Genomic DNA, 13,364 nt, shown 5'->3' on the forward strand with positions numbered 1-13,364 from the left:
CGCCGAACGCCACCATCGAAGGACATAATTGATTTGGACCGACGAAGTTTCGCACCACCGACTAACCACCATTGCCATTACATGCGGAAACCAAACTAATTGTATTCCGGACCTTATCGTATCAGTATCTCGCTGTCCGGCTTTCCTTATCGAACGTTTGGGCGCCGATAAGTGGCGTAGCATGCAGCAGAACGTCACCGATTGGAAGCAGTTTGCAAACATCGGTCAGATGGAAGAAACCTCCTCACGATTAGTGTGGTGCAGTAAAGTTAAAAAAGTGATCTTTTGTTTTTATTTGCCATTCCCGCCTCCTTCTTTTGTCTGCTGACAGGTGTAATGGGGAAAGCGTTGCATATGTCGGGTTCGTTACCAAACTTGCCGGCCCCACCCGATCGGACCGGACGGCGTCGGAAGCTGATGAATCGCTACTACCATCGACAGGTAAGAGAGTGTGTAGTGTGTATTTTAAGTCGTTTAAATACAGTTAAATTTAAAAATAAAAAAAATAAGTATTACATTAAAAGTTGGCGTCTAGCTCGTCTCGTTTCCCAAGCTTCAGTGAAAGCTTCGAGAGGTAGTAAATGTCAAATTTGAATTTTGTTTTGCAACTGACAGCTAGAAACGGGTTTAAACCCTTCAGTGTACAGCGTACAATTTGTCAAATGAGAAAAAGAGAAATAGAGAGTGAACTCTTTGAGAACGCAAATGAACTCCCCAACTATGGCACCATGACAAGAAGGAAGAGAGAGAGAGAGAGAGCGAGCTTTCTCTACTCACCCGTCATGCGCATAAGCACATGGAAAAGCGGTAAGGAAAATCCACGAGAACGAGAGATAGAGAGAGAGAAACACGCTGGTGAGAGTGTTCTAAACGGACGATAATACACAGCGTGTGACAGCGTGTACAGTGACGCAATCATACAGTTCATCATCATGCCCTCGCTGCAAGTGTGGGTGGTGGTTCTCCCGAGTGTGGGACGAGTAACAAGCTAGTATGTGTGTGTGTGTACTGAAGGAAAATTAGGATACCGTGTCTGATACGGTTCGCTGTCAGACGGAAGGAAAATTCGCACCGTTCATTCACAACGAGCTGATTTCCTCCAGAACGGGGCACCGTGGGTGTGTGTGTGTCCAATGCGTGACGTTTCGTTGCGTTTGTACGTGTTTGTCTGTGAGTGTATAGTAGGCGCTGGGAGAATCAATAGACAGACGGAATCCATTGGCTCTCCTAGTGTGCTCCGAAGGCTTTTTGGGCTAGGATCGAAAGTAAACGACGGTCGACGGTCGAATGGGGAGCGAAATTTTCACACCAACCGTGCAGAGCTATTCGGGGGTCGCGTTTTCAATCCGCCTGTGCTAGTTTATCCCCGTTGCCGCCAGTACGCGAAAATGCTGGACAGGCGATGCGTGTAAACCTTCCAAGCACTGTGGGAAAGTGTGTGTTATTACATAAAATAAGCGAAGGACGGCCAAGGTGCGTTCGTGCGTGCGTGCGTAACGGTGGTCACTTTTCCTACAAGAACAGGGCGCAATTTGCCCGTGTGGAAAAGAAGTAATCCTTTTCCAAATGTATATATATATGTGTGTGTGTGTGTGGTGAATTTGATAACGATGTGAAGTTAGGATATCAGGATCTTAAACAGGGAACACCCACAGGAGTATTCTTTTTTTCTGTGGGGAGAGTCTAGCTTTAACGTGCGTTTTCTGTGTGCTCGTGTCTATGTGTGTGTGTGTGCGTGTGTGGGCATGTGACTGTGTTTGTATCCTATTTCAGGAAATCGGTTACTCGCATCGCCAGAATATTCTACGACACTTGAAAAAAGAAAAAGACAATCCTCATCTCCGATTGGAGTAGGAAATCCAAATATAAAGTGACAGCTTTGTGTACTGGATTATTGATTGGCGGAAGTGCGAAAAGTGTCTAGAACACGTGCCCAATTCCTTGTCATCCGAGAAAGGTTTTTTGGAACAGGGATAGGAAAAGTTAGGCCCAAAACGCATCACTTTACCCACCAGGAACACCACAAGCCACACACCCAGAGTAGCTTAATTGTGTCAGACAACGGTGTGCAGCGCTATCACGGTGTCTTTGAATGTCAAAAGTTCGTCCTCCGAAACGGCACACCACTAATCACGTGAAGTTTCTGCATAAGTGAATTGAGCAATTTCTCATCCTCATTTCCTCCCGACAGCTAGAACAAGACGTAGAAGAAGGTGCGTACGCGTAGGTAAGCCGGAGCCGCATTCGGCCATCGCAAACAGCCGTGCGCTTATGAGTGTGTGCAGTGTGCAGAGGCAGAACGTGCGCTGGTGATCGTGTTCTTCCACCCTCCCCGGGAGAACGGCCAGGCAGGGGTGGAACCAAGGCAGGGGTGCGAAAGCTCGGGTGTTTTGTGAAATAGTTTGTGCCGTGTTTTTGTGTGTGATTCCAAAGATATATAGTAAAGAGAGAAGGTGAAGAAATCAGGAATTAATCAACAAGAAGAAATTTGTGGGCGCATTCGAAACCGGGAAAAACCAGCCACCAAAATGCAGCCCCCACCACGCAAAGTAAGGGAGCGGGAGCGAAATGAAAAATGATGTGTTATATTTGTTAGTTAGCGAGTGTCGGGGGAATGGTCATTAAAAGTTAATTAAGCCAACAGCTTATTTTGTGTGGGATTGTGTGGGATTGTGTGGGACGGTTGATGTTATGATTAGTTTATAATTTTCTTTGACTTGTATTTAATTTATTTACCTTTTTTTGTGCATTGTTTTTAACAATCTAAATTTAGTGTCCTTTTATAGAAAGCTAAGCTTATCTTGTACCATTGTCTTGTCCATTAATTCCAGGGCAATTACACAAAGTTTCTGAAGAATCTCCACACGGAGCAGTTGGCGAAGCTAGCGCTCAAGAACCAGAACGAGTGCGAGCTGCTGGAGGACATCCGACAGTTTACGCTGAAGCGGTCCGCCATCGAGAAATCGTACAGCGAGGCACTGCTGAAGATATCGTCCGCGTACCTGAACAAGAAGCAGGCATGCATCCCGGAGATCAAGATGGACGGTGCGGATGAGAAATGGTACGGTCCTTCTTCCTTATCCTCATCCTCATCATCTAAGCCCATGAAGGAAAAGGCGACAAGCTTGGGACATCTTTCAAAAGTTGCTATTTTAATGCCACCGTTAGACAACATCAACATTTCCGAGCGCTCAGACGGGATGCACACGGAATATAATCATTTGGCTAATTGTCATACACAGTCGATCAAACGCCGCCATGTGAGCGAAGCCTGTCATGTTTTTGACTCACCCACGTGTGCATGTGTGTGTGTATGTTAGTTGTGAGGGACACATGGCGAGGGAGAAAGAACAGATGATAAATATCCTTTTGCGCGGTGGTATCGTCAATATTGTTCAAGTTGACATGTAGCCCGCTGGAGCACCCCTGCAGCACCATTGTCATTCATTATGCATCACCACCTTGGCCGCTTTGTTCGGCGCATCGATGGTGAAAAGGGATTTTGGTTGTGGTTTAATTTTAGACCACCTTTTATACGGGCTCAGGATGGTGGGTGAGAAAATACTTGCTACCTTGACAAGGTGTTCGTTACTACTGTGAAGGTTCCGAAAAAAAAAACTCGTCGATGTTGGGGGTTTATTATGATAGCGTGTTTTTTCTTCTCCTTCCTACGTTGTCCCATCATTATCGTGTCTTTGGGGAACTCCTTGACCCTAGCACGTGTGTCACGATAACGCGTGCGAGGAAGCGTTTCTAGGGCGTATCAAGGCCAGAAGGATACGATGAGCGATGATGTTTGGGTAAAAAATTATGAAGAGGTTCAAACGAGGGGGAAGAGGGAGGGCGTAAGGCTTTATTTTTTATATGATAGACTAGAAGGTGGTTGGAGTAGTGTGTTTTAGAAATTACAAGAGAATTTCATGGAACGGAATGAAGGTTTCGGAATTGATTGAACAAGGTTGTTATTTCTGTGGGAAATAATAACAGAGCACTGATAATTCGATTCGATTTCAGGGTTAACATTGATGAAAATGATTAAATATTCCAAAAAAATATTACGCACAACCAGGCGCCTCCATCGTAGTGCATTAAAACTTCATAAACAACCAGGCGCCTCCATCAAGATTTAAAGCTTCCTGAAAATACTTGCACAGCTTAAAATTGAATTTTTAAAGAACGATTGCAACTAAATTAATAACCTAATATTTTTCCATCCCAGGAATATGTGGAGCGTATGGCAAACGGTACTGGAGGAGAACGAAAAGCTAGCCCGAGCCCGTCTTGCCGCGGTCGAGGTGTTTCAGCAGCAGATTGCCGACGAAGCGAAAGTGCTGCGCAGCACCAAGCTGAACAGTAGCAAACGCTGCATCGAGAACCTCGGCGTGGTGCAGAAGGAGCTACAGAACTCCGTGACCGACGTGGACAAGACGAAGAAAATCTACTTCGACGAGGAGCACAGTGCCCACGATGTGCGGGACAAGGCACGCGATATCGAGGAGAAGCTCAAGAAGAAGAAGGGCTCCTTCTTCCAGTCGATCACCTCGCTGCAGAAAAACAGTGCCCGGGTAACGTCGCGCAAGGAGCAGCTGGAGGAGAAATCGACCGGTGCCCGGAACGATTACATTCTAAGTCTGGCGGCGGCCAATGCGCACCAGAATCGCTACTTCACCATCGACCTGCAGACCACGATGGCCACGATGGAGAACTACGTGTACGAGCGGGTAGCCGACTATCTGGCCCTGATCGGCCGTACCGAGCTGTTGACCTGCTCGGCGACGCAGAACTCGTTCGGCAAGATCCGTGACCAGGCGCAGCAGCTGACGCGCGAATACAATCTGCAGTGCTGCTATCTGTACTATCCGGTGCTGAAGCAACACATCCAGTACGAGTTTGAGCCGTGCGATAATGATCCGGTGCGCAAGATTACGGCTGACCATGAATCGGCTGCGGAAACGCTAAGCCGGGAGGGTAAACGATGGGCAGGTCGGGTTGCGCGGGAAAGTAACGTTATAAGGGAATGTGCTCGTAAGCTGGCAGTATGTACGGCGCTGCGAGAAGCGGGTCATCGAAACGATCCAAACGATCAGAACGGGCCGGACCTCGAGACAAAGATTGAAGAGTTCCGCGAAAACATCCGCAAGTCGGAAATTGCGAAGGCGAAGGCAGAGGCACGATTGGAGTGTTTGCGAATCGGGGGCATCAATGTGGACGAGTGGATACAGGAGGCGGAAACGCTCAGTGTGCAGGAGATGCCACGGTCGGCCAGTTCGCTCTCGATGCGTACGGATGCGTCGGGACAAGGGGTAAGAATTTGCGGGGACTTTTGGAACGTTTTTGGAATGTCCGTACGATTGATCTCTTTTGTTACAGGAAAACCCAAGCTCGGACTCGTTCTACGACAGTGACAATGCCGAACAGGATCAACCGGTGTCGGAATCATCGCCGGCACCGAAACAACCGGAACCTCCAATGGACGAGTTTACGGCAGACAGCGACGAGGATGAGGGTAAGACGAGAACTTCGAATCACTCATCAGTAAATTAACCTCGATGTGCTTTCTCCCAACAGAGTTTGGCGTTGAGCAGGAGCGACAGAAGATTGAACAGATTTCACACGGCTGGGACGATCCGACCCAGGTCGACTGGGGAGCCGAGGAAGCTGCGGCTGCAGCAGCAGCCAGCAGTAGCGCTGCCGCCGAAGCTGCCGTAGCAGCAGCAGCCGCAGCTGCCTCAGCACAACCACGCGAACCAGCGGGACAAACGTTCAAGTGTACCGCCCTCTACTCGTACACCGCTCAGAACCCGGACGAGCTGACGATCGTGGAAAGTGAGCAGCTCGAGGTGGTCGGCGAAGGGGATGGTGATGGGTGGTTACGGGCCAGGAACTATCGAGGCGAGGAAGGCTTCGTGCCACACAACTATCTCGACGTGGAGCGTGACACACCGGTCGATACGCACACGCCCGCCCAGCTGTCATCGCAGATATCGTTCTCCTCGGTGGACTACACGGTCGACAATGAGGATCAGGATCAGATGCAGGATTCGGGTCAATCGCCGGACCAGATTTCGGTCATATCGGCACCGCGCAAGGTCAACAATCAGCTGTACTGTGTGGCACTGTACGACTACGACGCTACGGCCGAGGATGAGCTGACGTTCGAGGAAGGACAGGTAGGCTGAACGATCAACGGTGACACCGCACCGAACGGACTAATAATCGTGTATCCGTCTGTAGATCATTAAACTCATCACCAAAAGTCCACACGGTGTGGACGATGGTTGGTGGGAAGGTGAGCTGATGGGCAAGATCGGTAACTTCCCATCGCTGGTTGTGGAGGAGTGCGACGAGAACGGGGAACCGCTGACCGATGCGGAGGACGAATCACCGCCACCGTCAGCACCGCCAACGTTCGCGGCACCAGCCCCACCACCGCCGATGATTCTCCATGAAGCGACACCTCCGGAAGGTCAAAGTCCAAGTATGATGAGTGGGCCGGGTTTATTAACACTGGTGCAAATTGCTATCAGAATCTAACATGAATATGCTTCCATCAACAGATTTGACCAATGCTGGACCAGCAATAGACAAGTTTGAGTTTGAGTTAAACAACGACCAACATGAGCAGTATGGAACGCAGTTTTCGGCACCACCACCATCACAGCCTCCACCGGGTATGTATTTGAGCTTATGGAACTAACCTTCCAACGATGGGGATATTAAAATCTGACAATATGTTGAAATGTCCACTAATACTGTAATTGTTCGTAACTGCTGCATACACACAGTTGTTATCTGTGAGGATCCTGAGGTAAAGTATTGATATTCCCATAGAGCGTTTCCTACTGATATAACTGATTTCTTAGTCTATTGGTTTCAAGTCCAAGTGGAACTAGTTCCATAGGTTCATCGAACCTATACGATTCTTCCGGAGTGAGCCGGATTCAAACAGCTCTGAGTCGCTTGCGAATAGCTTATGGACATGTGAGCTTGCGACAGATAAGATTGAAACGTTACAAGCTCCAATAGATCTTCTTTTTAACTTGCCCTGTAATTGATACCGGCATGTGTTTGTTGATTAGGTTTAGGAGCAGTTAGGAACTAGGTCATAGAATATTTTACCTTTCAGACTTACAAGTTCTAGCTCTCCCGACCATTGCTCTTATCTATGGTATGCCATTCTAAGCATCTTTGGGACATGATTATAAGAGATTTCCATGTTTGCCCACTTGAGTTCTAGCTTATGAGCTAGCTTGTAATTAATTTATTTTAATAAAATTCCGATTTTCCAATCTTACAGGGCGAAGAGGCCGCTACTATGGAAGAGGAATCTCGACAAGGGGCTACCGCAACAGCGCCGGCAGCACCAGCACCACCAGCTACTGCTAGTGGCGACGATAGCAACCAGCTCAACTTTGCCCAAATCATCGTAACGGCCGCCACACCGATGCACGAAGAACCGGACAAGAAGTTCCCGCCGGCGGAAGCACCAACGACCACCGCCACCGACGACGAACCGTCCGAGATCGTGGAAAAGCAGGAGCGGGAAACGCAGGAGATAAGCAGCAAGCAGAAATCTCAGGACGCCGAGGTGCCAAAGCCACCGACGCCACCATCGCAGCAGCCGACCAAACCCAAAACCGCACCGCCTCCGAAACCGGCCAAACCACCGTCACCCCCGAAGCCGGAAAAGCCGGCCACCGCACCGAAACCCACCAACGTGGTGGCGAAAACTGTGACCGCCAAAAAGCCTGAACGAGTGCGGCAGGGTGCCACGGTGCCGGAACCGGACCCGGAACCCGAACCGGACCACGGTGAGGCGACACCGATCGAGGATCCGGTAGCACCGTTCGAGGCGAACTTTGAGGCAAACTTTGAGGCAGGTTTCGCGGCCAACTTTGACGATGCGTTCGGGCAGAGCAGTCAGCCGGAGGTGCCGAAGCAGGTGGTAGGCGGCCGGGCCAGCATACCGGAAGAGCTGGAACCGGATCAGCTGGCCCGGCTGCAGAATCTGAAGGAATCGAACGCATAATGCGGACCAGCTGGTGGATTGGTGCGGATCGGTTAGCGGAAGCGTGAAGGGCAAAGGGACTCACCGCCAGAGGGCAGCACCGGCTTCGTGCACGTCAGTGGAGGAGGATAAAGAAAATCAAAAACACACAATCTGCTGCAACAATCATCGTACGGTGTAGGGTATAGGGAAGAAAGGTGTGTGTGTGCGTGTGTTCGTTCCTTTCCGTTTGCTTGTCACGTTCATCACATCCTTCCATTGGTGTCCGATCGGTCGGTCGATTCGATTGATTGAGGGTTTTTGTGATCGGTTCTCGTTGTAATCATTCATTGTCGTTGTTGTCGTCGTGATATGTATACAAATGTAAGCAGAACGTCCAGAGCGGGGAAGTGCACGTTAAGTATTAAGGAAGCTAACCTAACACGTTCGTGTTCTCTCCCTTGCTACTCTAGCCAAACTGTACGCGTGTCTTCGGCTGGGAAGCTTCCCTTTCGGCGTTGAGTAGTAGCTGGAGTTTTGCATTTGTGATAATAATGCGTTTGATGTGGTCTGTCTCGCGTTCCTCACAGTGGGACCGGTATGACCAAACTCGACCAATTTAGTAATATTCTTCTAATAGGACTTGTTTTGGTTCCGTCAGAAGGCTCAACTGTCATCATTGACTCATTGCAGGGTATTGATACTTATAGAGCAACTTTTGAACCACTCAGGGGAATGTTTCAAATGAATAGGGGAATATTGCGATGGAACATTGCGATGCAGTTTGAAGTGGATTAAGAAAGTGATTTACTAACTGAATGCTACACTCCATGGAATGATAGCAACTGTCCCCAACGAGAATTGCAATACTTCACTATCCAGTTGTAACATTCCACTGAGTGATTCAAACCTTCCGTTATAGGAATCAAACCCCTGTAACGTTTTGCTCTTGTTTTTGCAACATATCATAGTGGAGGCCCTCGGTTTTGGTTTACGTACTCTACTGGCACTCTCACATCAGCGTCTCTCTACTGCACTGTACCAATCACAGGATGTTGTCCCGCTAAAACCTTCTCCCTCTCCCTAGCACGATCGAAGTCGGCCCGTAATGTCGGCAAGGAAAGTCGGAAGCAAATAGAATAGAAGTGAACACTCATGAGCCTAATGCCTAAACAGTATATCGCGTTACCTTATCTACTCTAACTATTAGGAGTTTTGTTAACATCCTAGAGAACACAACCTTGAATGCCTGGATTATGGAATATGCGTTTTGTGGTTCTATTAGCCGCGATGCTTTTCGCGAGTCGGAAACCGGATAGAGGTAAGATGCTGAGTGTAGCGTAAAAGAAAACTGTGTAAGATTTTTGGAAGAAAAAGCTAAACCCCCTTCTTCTCTTAGTTCTGCCGCTGCTCGACTGCAGACTGCTCTATACTCATTAGACAATTTCGCTGGCGTAAAGCAAAAAAAACCCGACCGGCGGCTCATTATACCTATACCTAGCTAAAACGAAATGATGATCGTGGAAAAGCGATCCGCTAAGCCATAATTGCATTTACCGAACGTACAATAATTACTCACGCGAGGTCGTACCACTTACATCTTAACCTATAGTGCCGTGTGGTTTCCGTGGTTTTTTTTTGTTCGCACTTAGATAACCGAAATGTTGCGCTCTGCTTCGATGTGTTCCGTTTTTTCCACAAATCAGCTGTTCGATCAAACCGATGTGCGTTATGCAAATCAACAGTACAGTTCGTTCTAGTTGCACTGTGTAACAGTAATAATTATATCTAGCAAAAGAAATGGTAGGCTTTCGCTCACGAGACACGAGCAACCCAATCACGTATCACTTATAAACTGCGCTGCAGCAAACAGCCATGAAGGAACGATTAGCAATTAGCTGGATATAATGAAGGAAAACTGCGAAGTAAAAAAAGCCTTTCAGAAGTTACAAAAAAGAAAATCCAACTATAATTTAATGAAAATCGAATGGGCCAAACCCCTCTCCGCCCCCCTGAATCATCCTCTACTACTCAGCCACAAATTACTCGATTACAGCTTCAAGTATCTGCGTTGTAGTAGTGACCACTTTCGCTTGTCTCGTTAGATCTTTAGCGATGGGGATTGAAGCGTTCGTCCCGTGTTCTGCATCAGCGAATGTGTAAGATAAGTCATATATAACTCACCGGAAGAAACCCAAATTTAGCTCTTAGTGAATTAGGTCAAGCGTGCGTCATATCTTCGATCGATTGGAGGAGATTCGTATCGATCGTCTGTTTTGTTCGCGTTCCGTTTTGCCTCTGGAATACTAACGCCAAAGGATCAAAGCTTCTTGGCCATTAATTTTATTGTTTCGAAAAAGACGACCGCAATGAATTGCAAATGAACGATTTGACAGCACCACAGCTGCTCTGTACATTGCTTTAAAGTTGGAAGACAAATGTTCCCTTCAAAACCGGGCCGGGACATTGGTCAGTGCAATTGGGCGGAATCCTCTCGAAACGTAAACTTAATAACTCGCAAGCAGGCAAGCAAAAAAAAAACAAAACAAAACAAACGCATTCCACAAAATCTCAAAACAATTATAAATATATATACATATACATAATTATACATATGCGTATGGGCAATACATAAAGCTATATACATTACCACACGACTCGTATTCGCAACTTACCTGTGACCTGTGGAACGCGCAACAAACAAACAAACGAATACAGCAAAACGTACGTACTTAGATTGAAAACAATCACACTCACACACACATACGAAAACATCACAAAACACTCACACAATTACCCGTTCTTCTGTTTGTTCTTCTTGGTGGTAGTAAGATCGCCGTTACTTAGGAAACAGTTTAAATTGCACGTGCCCGTAACGACTTCGGAAGCGTGCCATTGTGCAAACAACAACAACAAACAAACAAGAAACTCCCCATTATGTACATCCATGTAGCAATAATATAATAAGTAGATAATGTGTGTTTTATTGCCGAAGTTTTACTCCACCCGACTCCGGAACGGCTGATCGCGCCTTGTTCAGACCCCCTGTTCGCTCCTAAACGTTGGAAAAGCGTGCGCGAAAAGCGAATACAAGAGTAGCGAGCGAGATCGAAAATTGAACCCAAAAGGAAAAACAAACTAAACCAACTAGGTGGGCAACACAAACCCCATTTCTAGCGTTACGTTCTGTTTTTGCGTATAAAGGAAGCAATTTACTAAGGACCGCTGACGCCCGCTGATGAACCCGATGCTGGCGATGTTTTAGTGCAAATGAAACCGGTTAAGTTTACTAATCCCTGTGTTGACTATTCCTCTAATTGCGATTATGGTTGTACTTAATTCTATCAGTCAAATAAATCTATGAGAATGCTAAACGGAACCCTTCCGGCGAAGGTTTTTACTGTTACTGTCCAAAGAAAGAACAGTTATATTTTTATACGGTGTAACAGGCAATGGTGGGGATGATATTTGCTATAAGGTTGGACCATCTAGAGTTTTTTTTCATTGTGAGCTTTCTTAATCATTTTTATCAGACATTTTTGATGTCAAATTTCTTCATATTTAATTAAATTGTTAAATTTTTACATTGCAATAATAGGTCAAAAAATAAAAAAAAATCAAAAATGAGTTTGACACCACTGGTCTAGACACTTTTCAACCAATTGAGATTGTAGAGTTGAGTGAGTGAGAAGAGTTACCATGAGTGCTTTTTGCTTTGAGTGTACTATGAGTGCTCTGGCCAACATTCTCATGAAAATGCATACTGGCTTGTTACACTAAGAAGGTGTGTATGTGCAAGAGAGATCCTAAGAAAGAGGGAGAAAATGCATATGTGCAGCAATCTGAGTCGATGTATATCGTTCAGAATATTATTGGCTGTTGAATAAGAATTCAAAAATTTTCTTTATGTTTGCACCATCCATTACTTTGTATATTTATTTCTTATGTAAACCAATGATGTAAATTATAATTATGGTAACCTTCGCAATTAGATAATACGTTGCCCTGTAGTTTCTGTCTGCTATTGGGTCTTGGCGATGAGCACGACGAATCGCGTTAACAGCAATTCGACTGGAAGTACAGATATTCCTACGAAGTAAAAACATAAACCCACATTAAATGGGTTCCAACATAAATTTCCCATCTTGTAAGCATGAATCTCACCAGCATAAAAGCAGCCGCAATGAACAACGCCTTAAACTTGACGTCCATCGTCGGATCCGAATAGTAGATGTTGTTCGTGTAGCTCGCCGTATTCACGTTCCAAGCGCGCGTAATCGTACCCTTCTGTGTCATCCGATCACGGTCCAGTATCCGGAAGTGGGTTTCCTTCGGCATCCGGATCGCATTCACGAACGGTATCGGTATGCGGAACATCGTGTTAATATCACTGTTCAGCAGCACAATCTCCTGCGACAGTATGCCATAGTCCTGCTGTATGCAACCGATCAGCTCACCCGGATTGGCCCACACCTCCAGGAATTGGTTCTTGCAGAAGCAGCAAAACACACCACAGCCGAGATTTTTCTTAAACAACAGCACCTCCTGATGGCTACGATCGACCAGCGAGAGACTGAACGGTCGCAACGAGCCCCAGAACCGATCCTTCGGGTCGGACGTTTCGGACGCACCGTACAGCGCTTCGTTGGAGGGTCCTCGGACGGTGAATCGGTTTTCCGACGCAACGCCCGAAAGTACTACAATTGCAAACGAGCGGGAGTTAAGGAGGATCACAGACGTTGATGGGGGATGTGCCTTACATTCATTAAGCTCGTAACTCTGCTGTATAAACACGGACGGCAACCCGTACAGGAAGTCAAGTCCCGCTCTCGGTGAGAATGGCGTCAGAAATGGGCTGTTGACGGACCGTATATGGTCACCCGATTGTTGAGCCGTTTGTATCCGTAGACTGACTGCAATAGCAATAGAACAAAGTTCCTGGGGAATGTCCACAACGGAAGAGAGCTTTCATCGTCTTACCACCATCACGATCCCTCGGTTGCTGAGACTGTGGTTGAGCGGTGATGATTCGGTTCTCGCCACTATGCACTATGGAAACGTATCAATAGACGGGGTTAATCACTTGACAGGGTTGTTCACGATTCAGGGGTCTCTTACCGACGGGTGGCACATTGTTCGGTGGTGCGGCCAGTGTAGTGTCGTAGTTGTAGTCCCAGCTCAGATCGAACGTTGGCGTGTCTGGACCGTAAAATTCTGGCTGCTGCTGCTGCTGCGACGGTGGAACTCTAGCAGACGACATTTTCGTCGATCCGTCAACAAGTGCACATCCGAATTCACCCTAATGTTACGGTGGTGGACCGAGCGTCTGTGACTGTACGCCCCATCGGTCGGTCGCGCAGGTGAGTTTATCTTATCA

General features: G+C 47.1%; 2 protein-coding genes across 9 annotated transcripts; one reads left to right on the top strand and one right to left on the bottom strand.

Annotated features, from left to right (window-relative positions):
* Positions 1-54: 54 nt before the first annotated feature.
* Positions 55-11,366, top strand: LOC118514443 (protein nervous wreck). 8 transcript variants are annotated; one of them, XM_036061352.1, is made up of 10 exons: positions 55-224; positions 332-441; positions 2,832-3,061; positions 4,220-5,303; positions 5,371-5,506; positions 5,569-6,170; positions 6,235-6,478; positions 6,558-6,671; positions 6,786-6,808; positions 7,298-11,366. In XM_036061352.1, exons 1-10 carry the CDS (start codon positions 182-184, stop codon positions 8,027-8,029), a joined length of 3,318 nt encoding a protein of 1,105 aa, XP_035917245.1. In that variant the 5' UTR covers positions 55-181; the 3' UTR covers positions 8,030-11,366. The 8 variants fall into 8 exon arrangements, with proteins under 8 accessions (XP_035917245.1, XP_035917251.1, XP_035917252.1 ...); XM_036061356.1 differs by lacking the exons at positions 55-224; positions 332-441 and adding exons at positions 973-991; positions 2,192-2,549; XM_036061355.1 differs by lacking the exons at positions 55-224; positions 332-441 and adding exons at positions 1,225-1,551; positions 2,192-2,549.
* Positions 11,367-11,890: 524 nt separating this feature from the next.
* LOC118512023 (phospholipid scramblase 1-like) lies at positions 11,891-13,351 on the bottom strand. The gene is made up of 5 exons (XM_036055808.1): positions 13,106-13,351; positions 12,968-13,036; positions 12,748-12,900; positions 12,152-12,684; positions 11,891-12,076 (listed from the first exon to the last, which is right to left on the bottom strand). Exons 1-5 carry the CDS (start codon positions 13,245-13,247, stop codon positions 12,044-12,046), a joined length of 930 nt encoding a protein of 309 aa, XP_035911701.1. The 5' UTR covers positions 13,248-13,351; the 3' UTR covers positions 11,891-12,043.
* Positions 13,352-13,364: the final 13 nt, after the last annotated feature.

The sequence above is a fragment of the Anopheles stephensi genome, chromosome 3 (genome assembly GCF_013141755.1).
Source record: "Anopheles stephensi strain Indian chromosome 3, UCI_ANSTEP_V1.0, whole genome shotgun sequence".
Taxonomy (NCBI): domain Eukaryota; kingdom Metazoa; phylum Arthropoda; class Insecta; order Diptera; family Culicidae; genus Anopheles; species Anopheles stephensi.

Coding starts and splice junctions, on each gene's coding strand:
- LOC118514443 (XM_036061352.1), top strand. CDS start 182: ATGCAGCAGAACGTCACCGATTGGAAGCAGTTTGCAAACATCG. Junction 3,062..4,219: donor GACGGTGCGGATGAGAAATG/GTACGGTCCTTC, acceptor TTTCCATCCCAG/GAATATGTGGAGCGTATGGC. Junction 5,304..5,370: donor CGGATGCGTCGGGACAAGGG/GTAAGAATTTGC, acceptor CTTTTGTTACAG/GAAAACCCAAGCTCGGACTC.
- LOC118512023 (XM_036055808.1), bottom strand. CDS start 13,247: ATGTCGTCTGCTAGAGTTCCACCGTCGCAGCAGCAGCAGCAGCCAGAA. Junction 12,901..12,967: donor ACCGAGGGATCGTGATGGTG/GTAAGACGATGA, acceptor TTGCTATTGCAG/TCAGTCTACGGATACAAACG. Junction 12,685..12,747: donor GAGTTACGAGCTTAATGAAT/GTAAGGCACATC, acceptor TTGCAATTGTAG/TACTTTCGGGCGTTGCGTCG.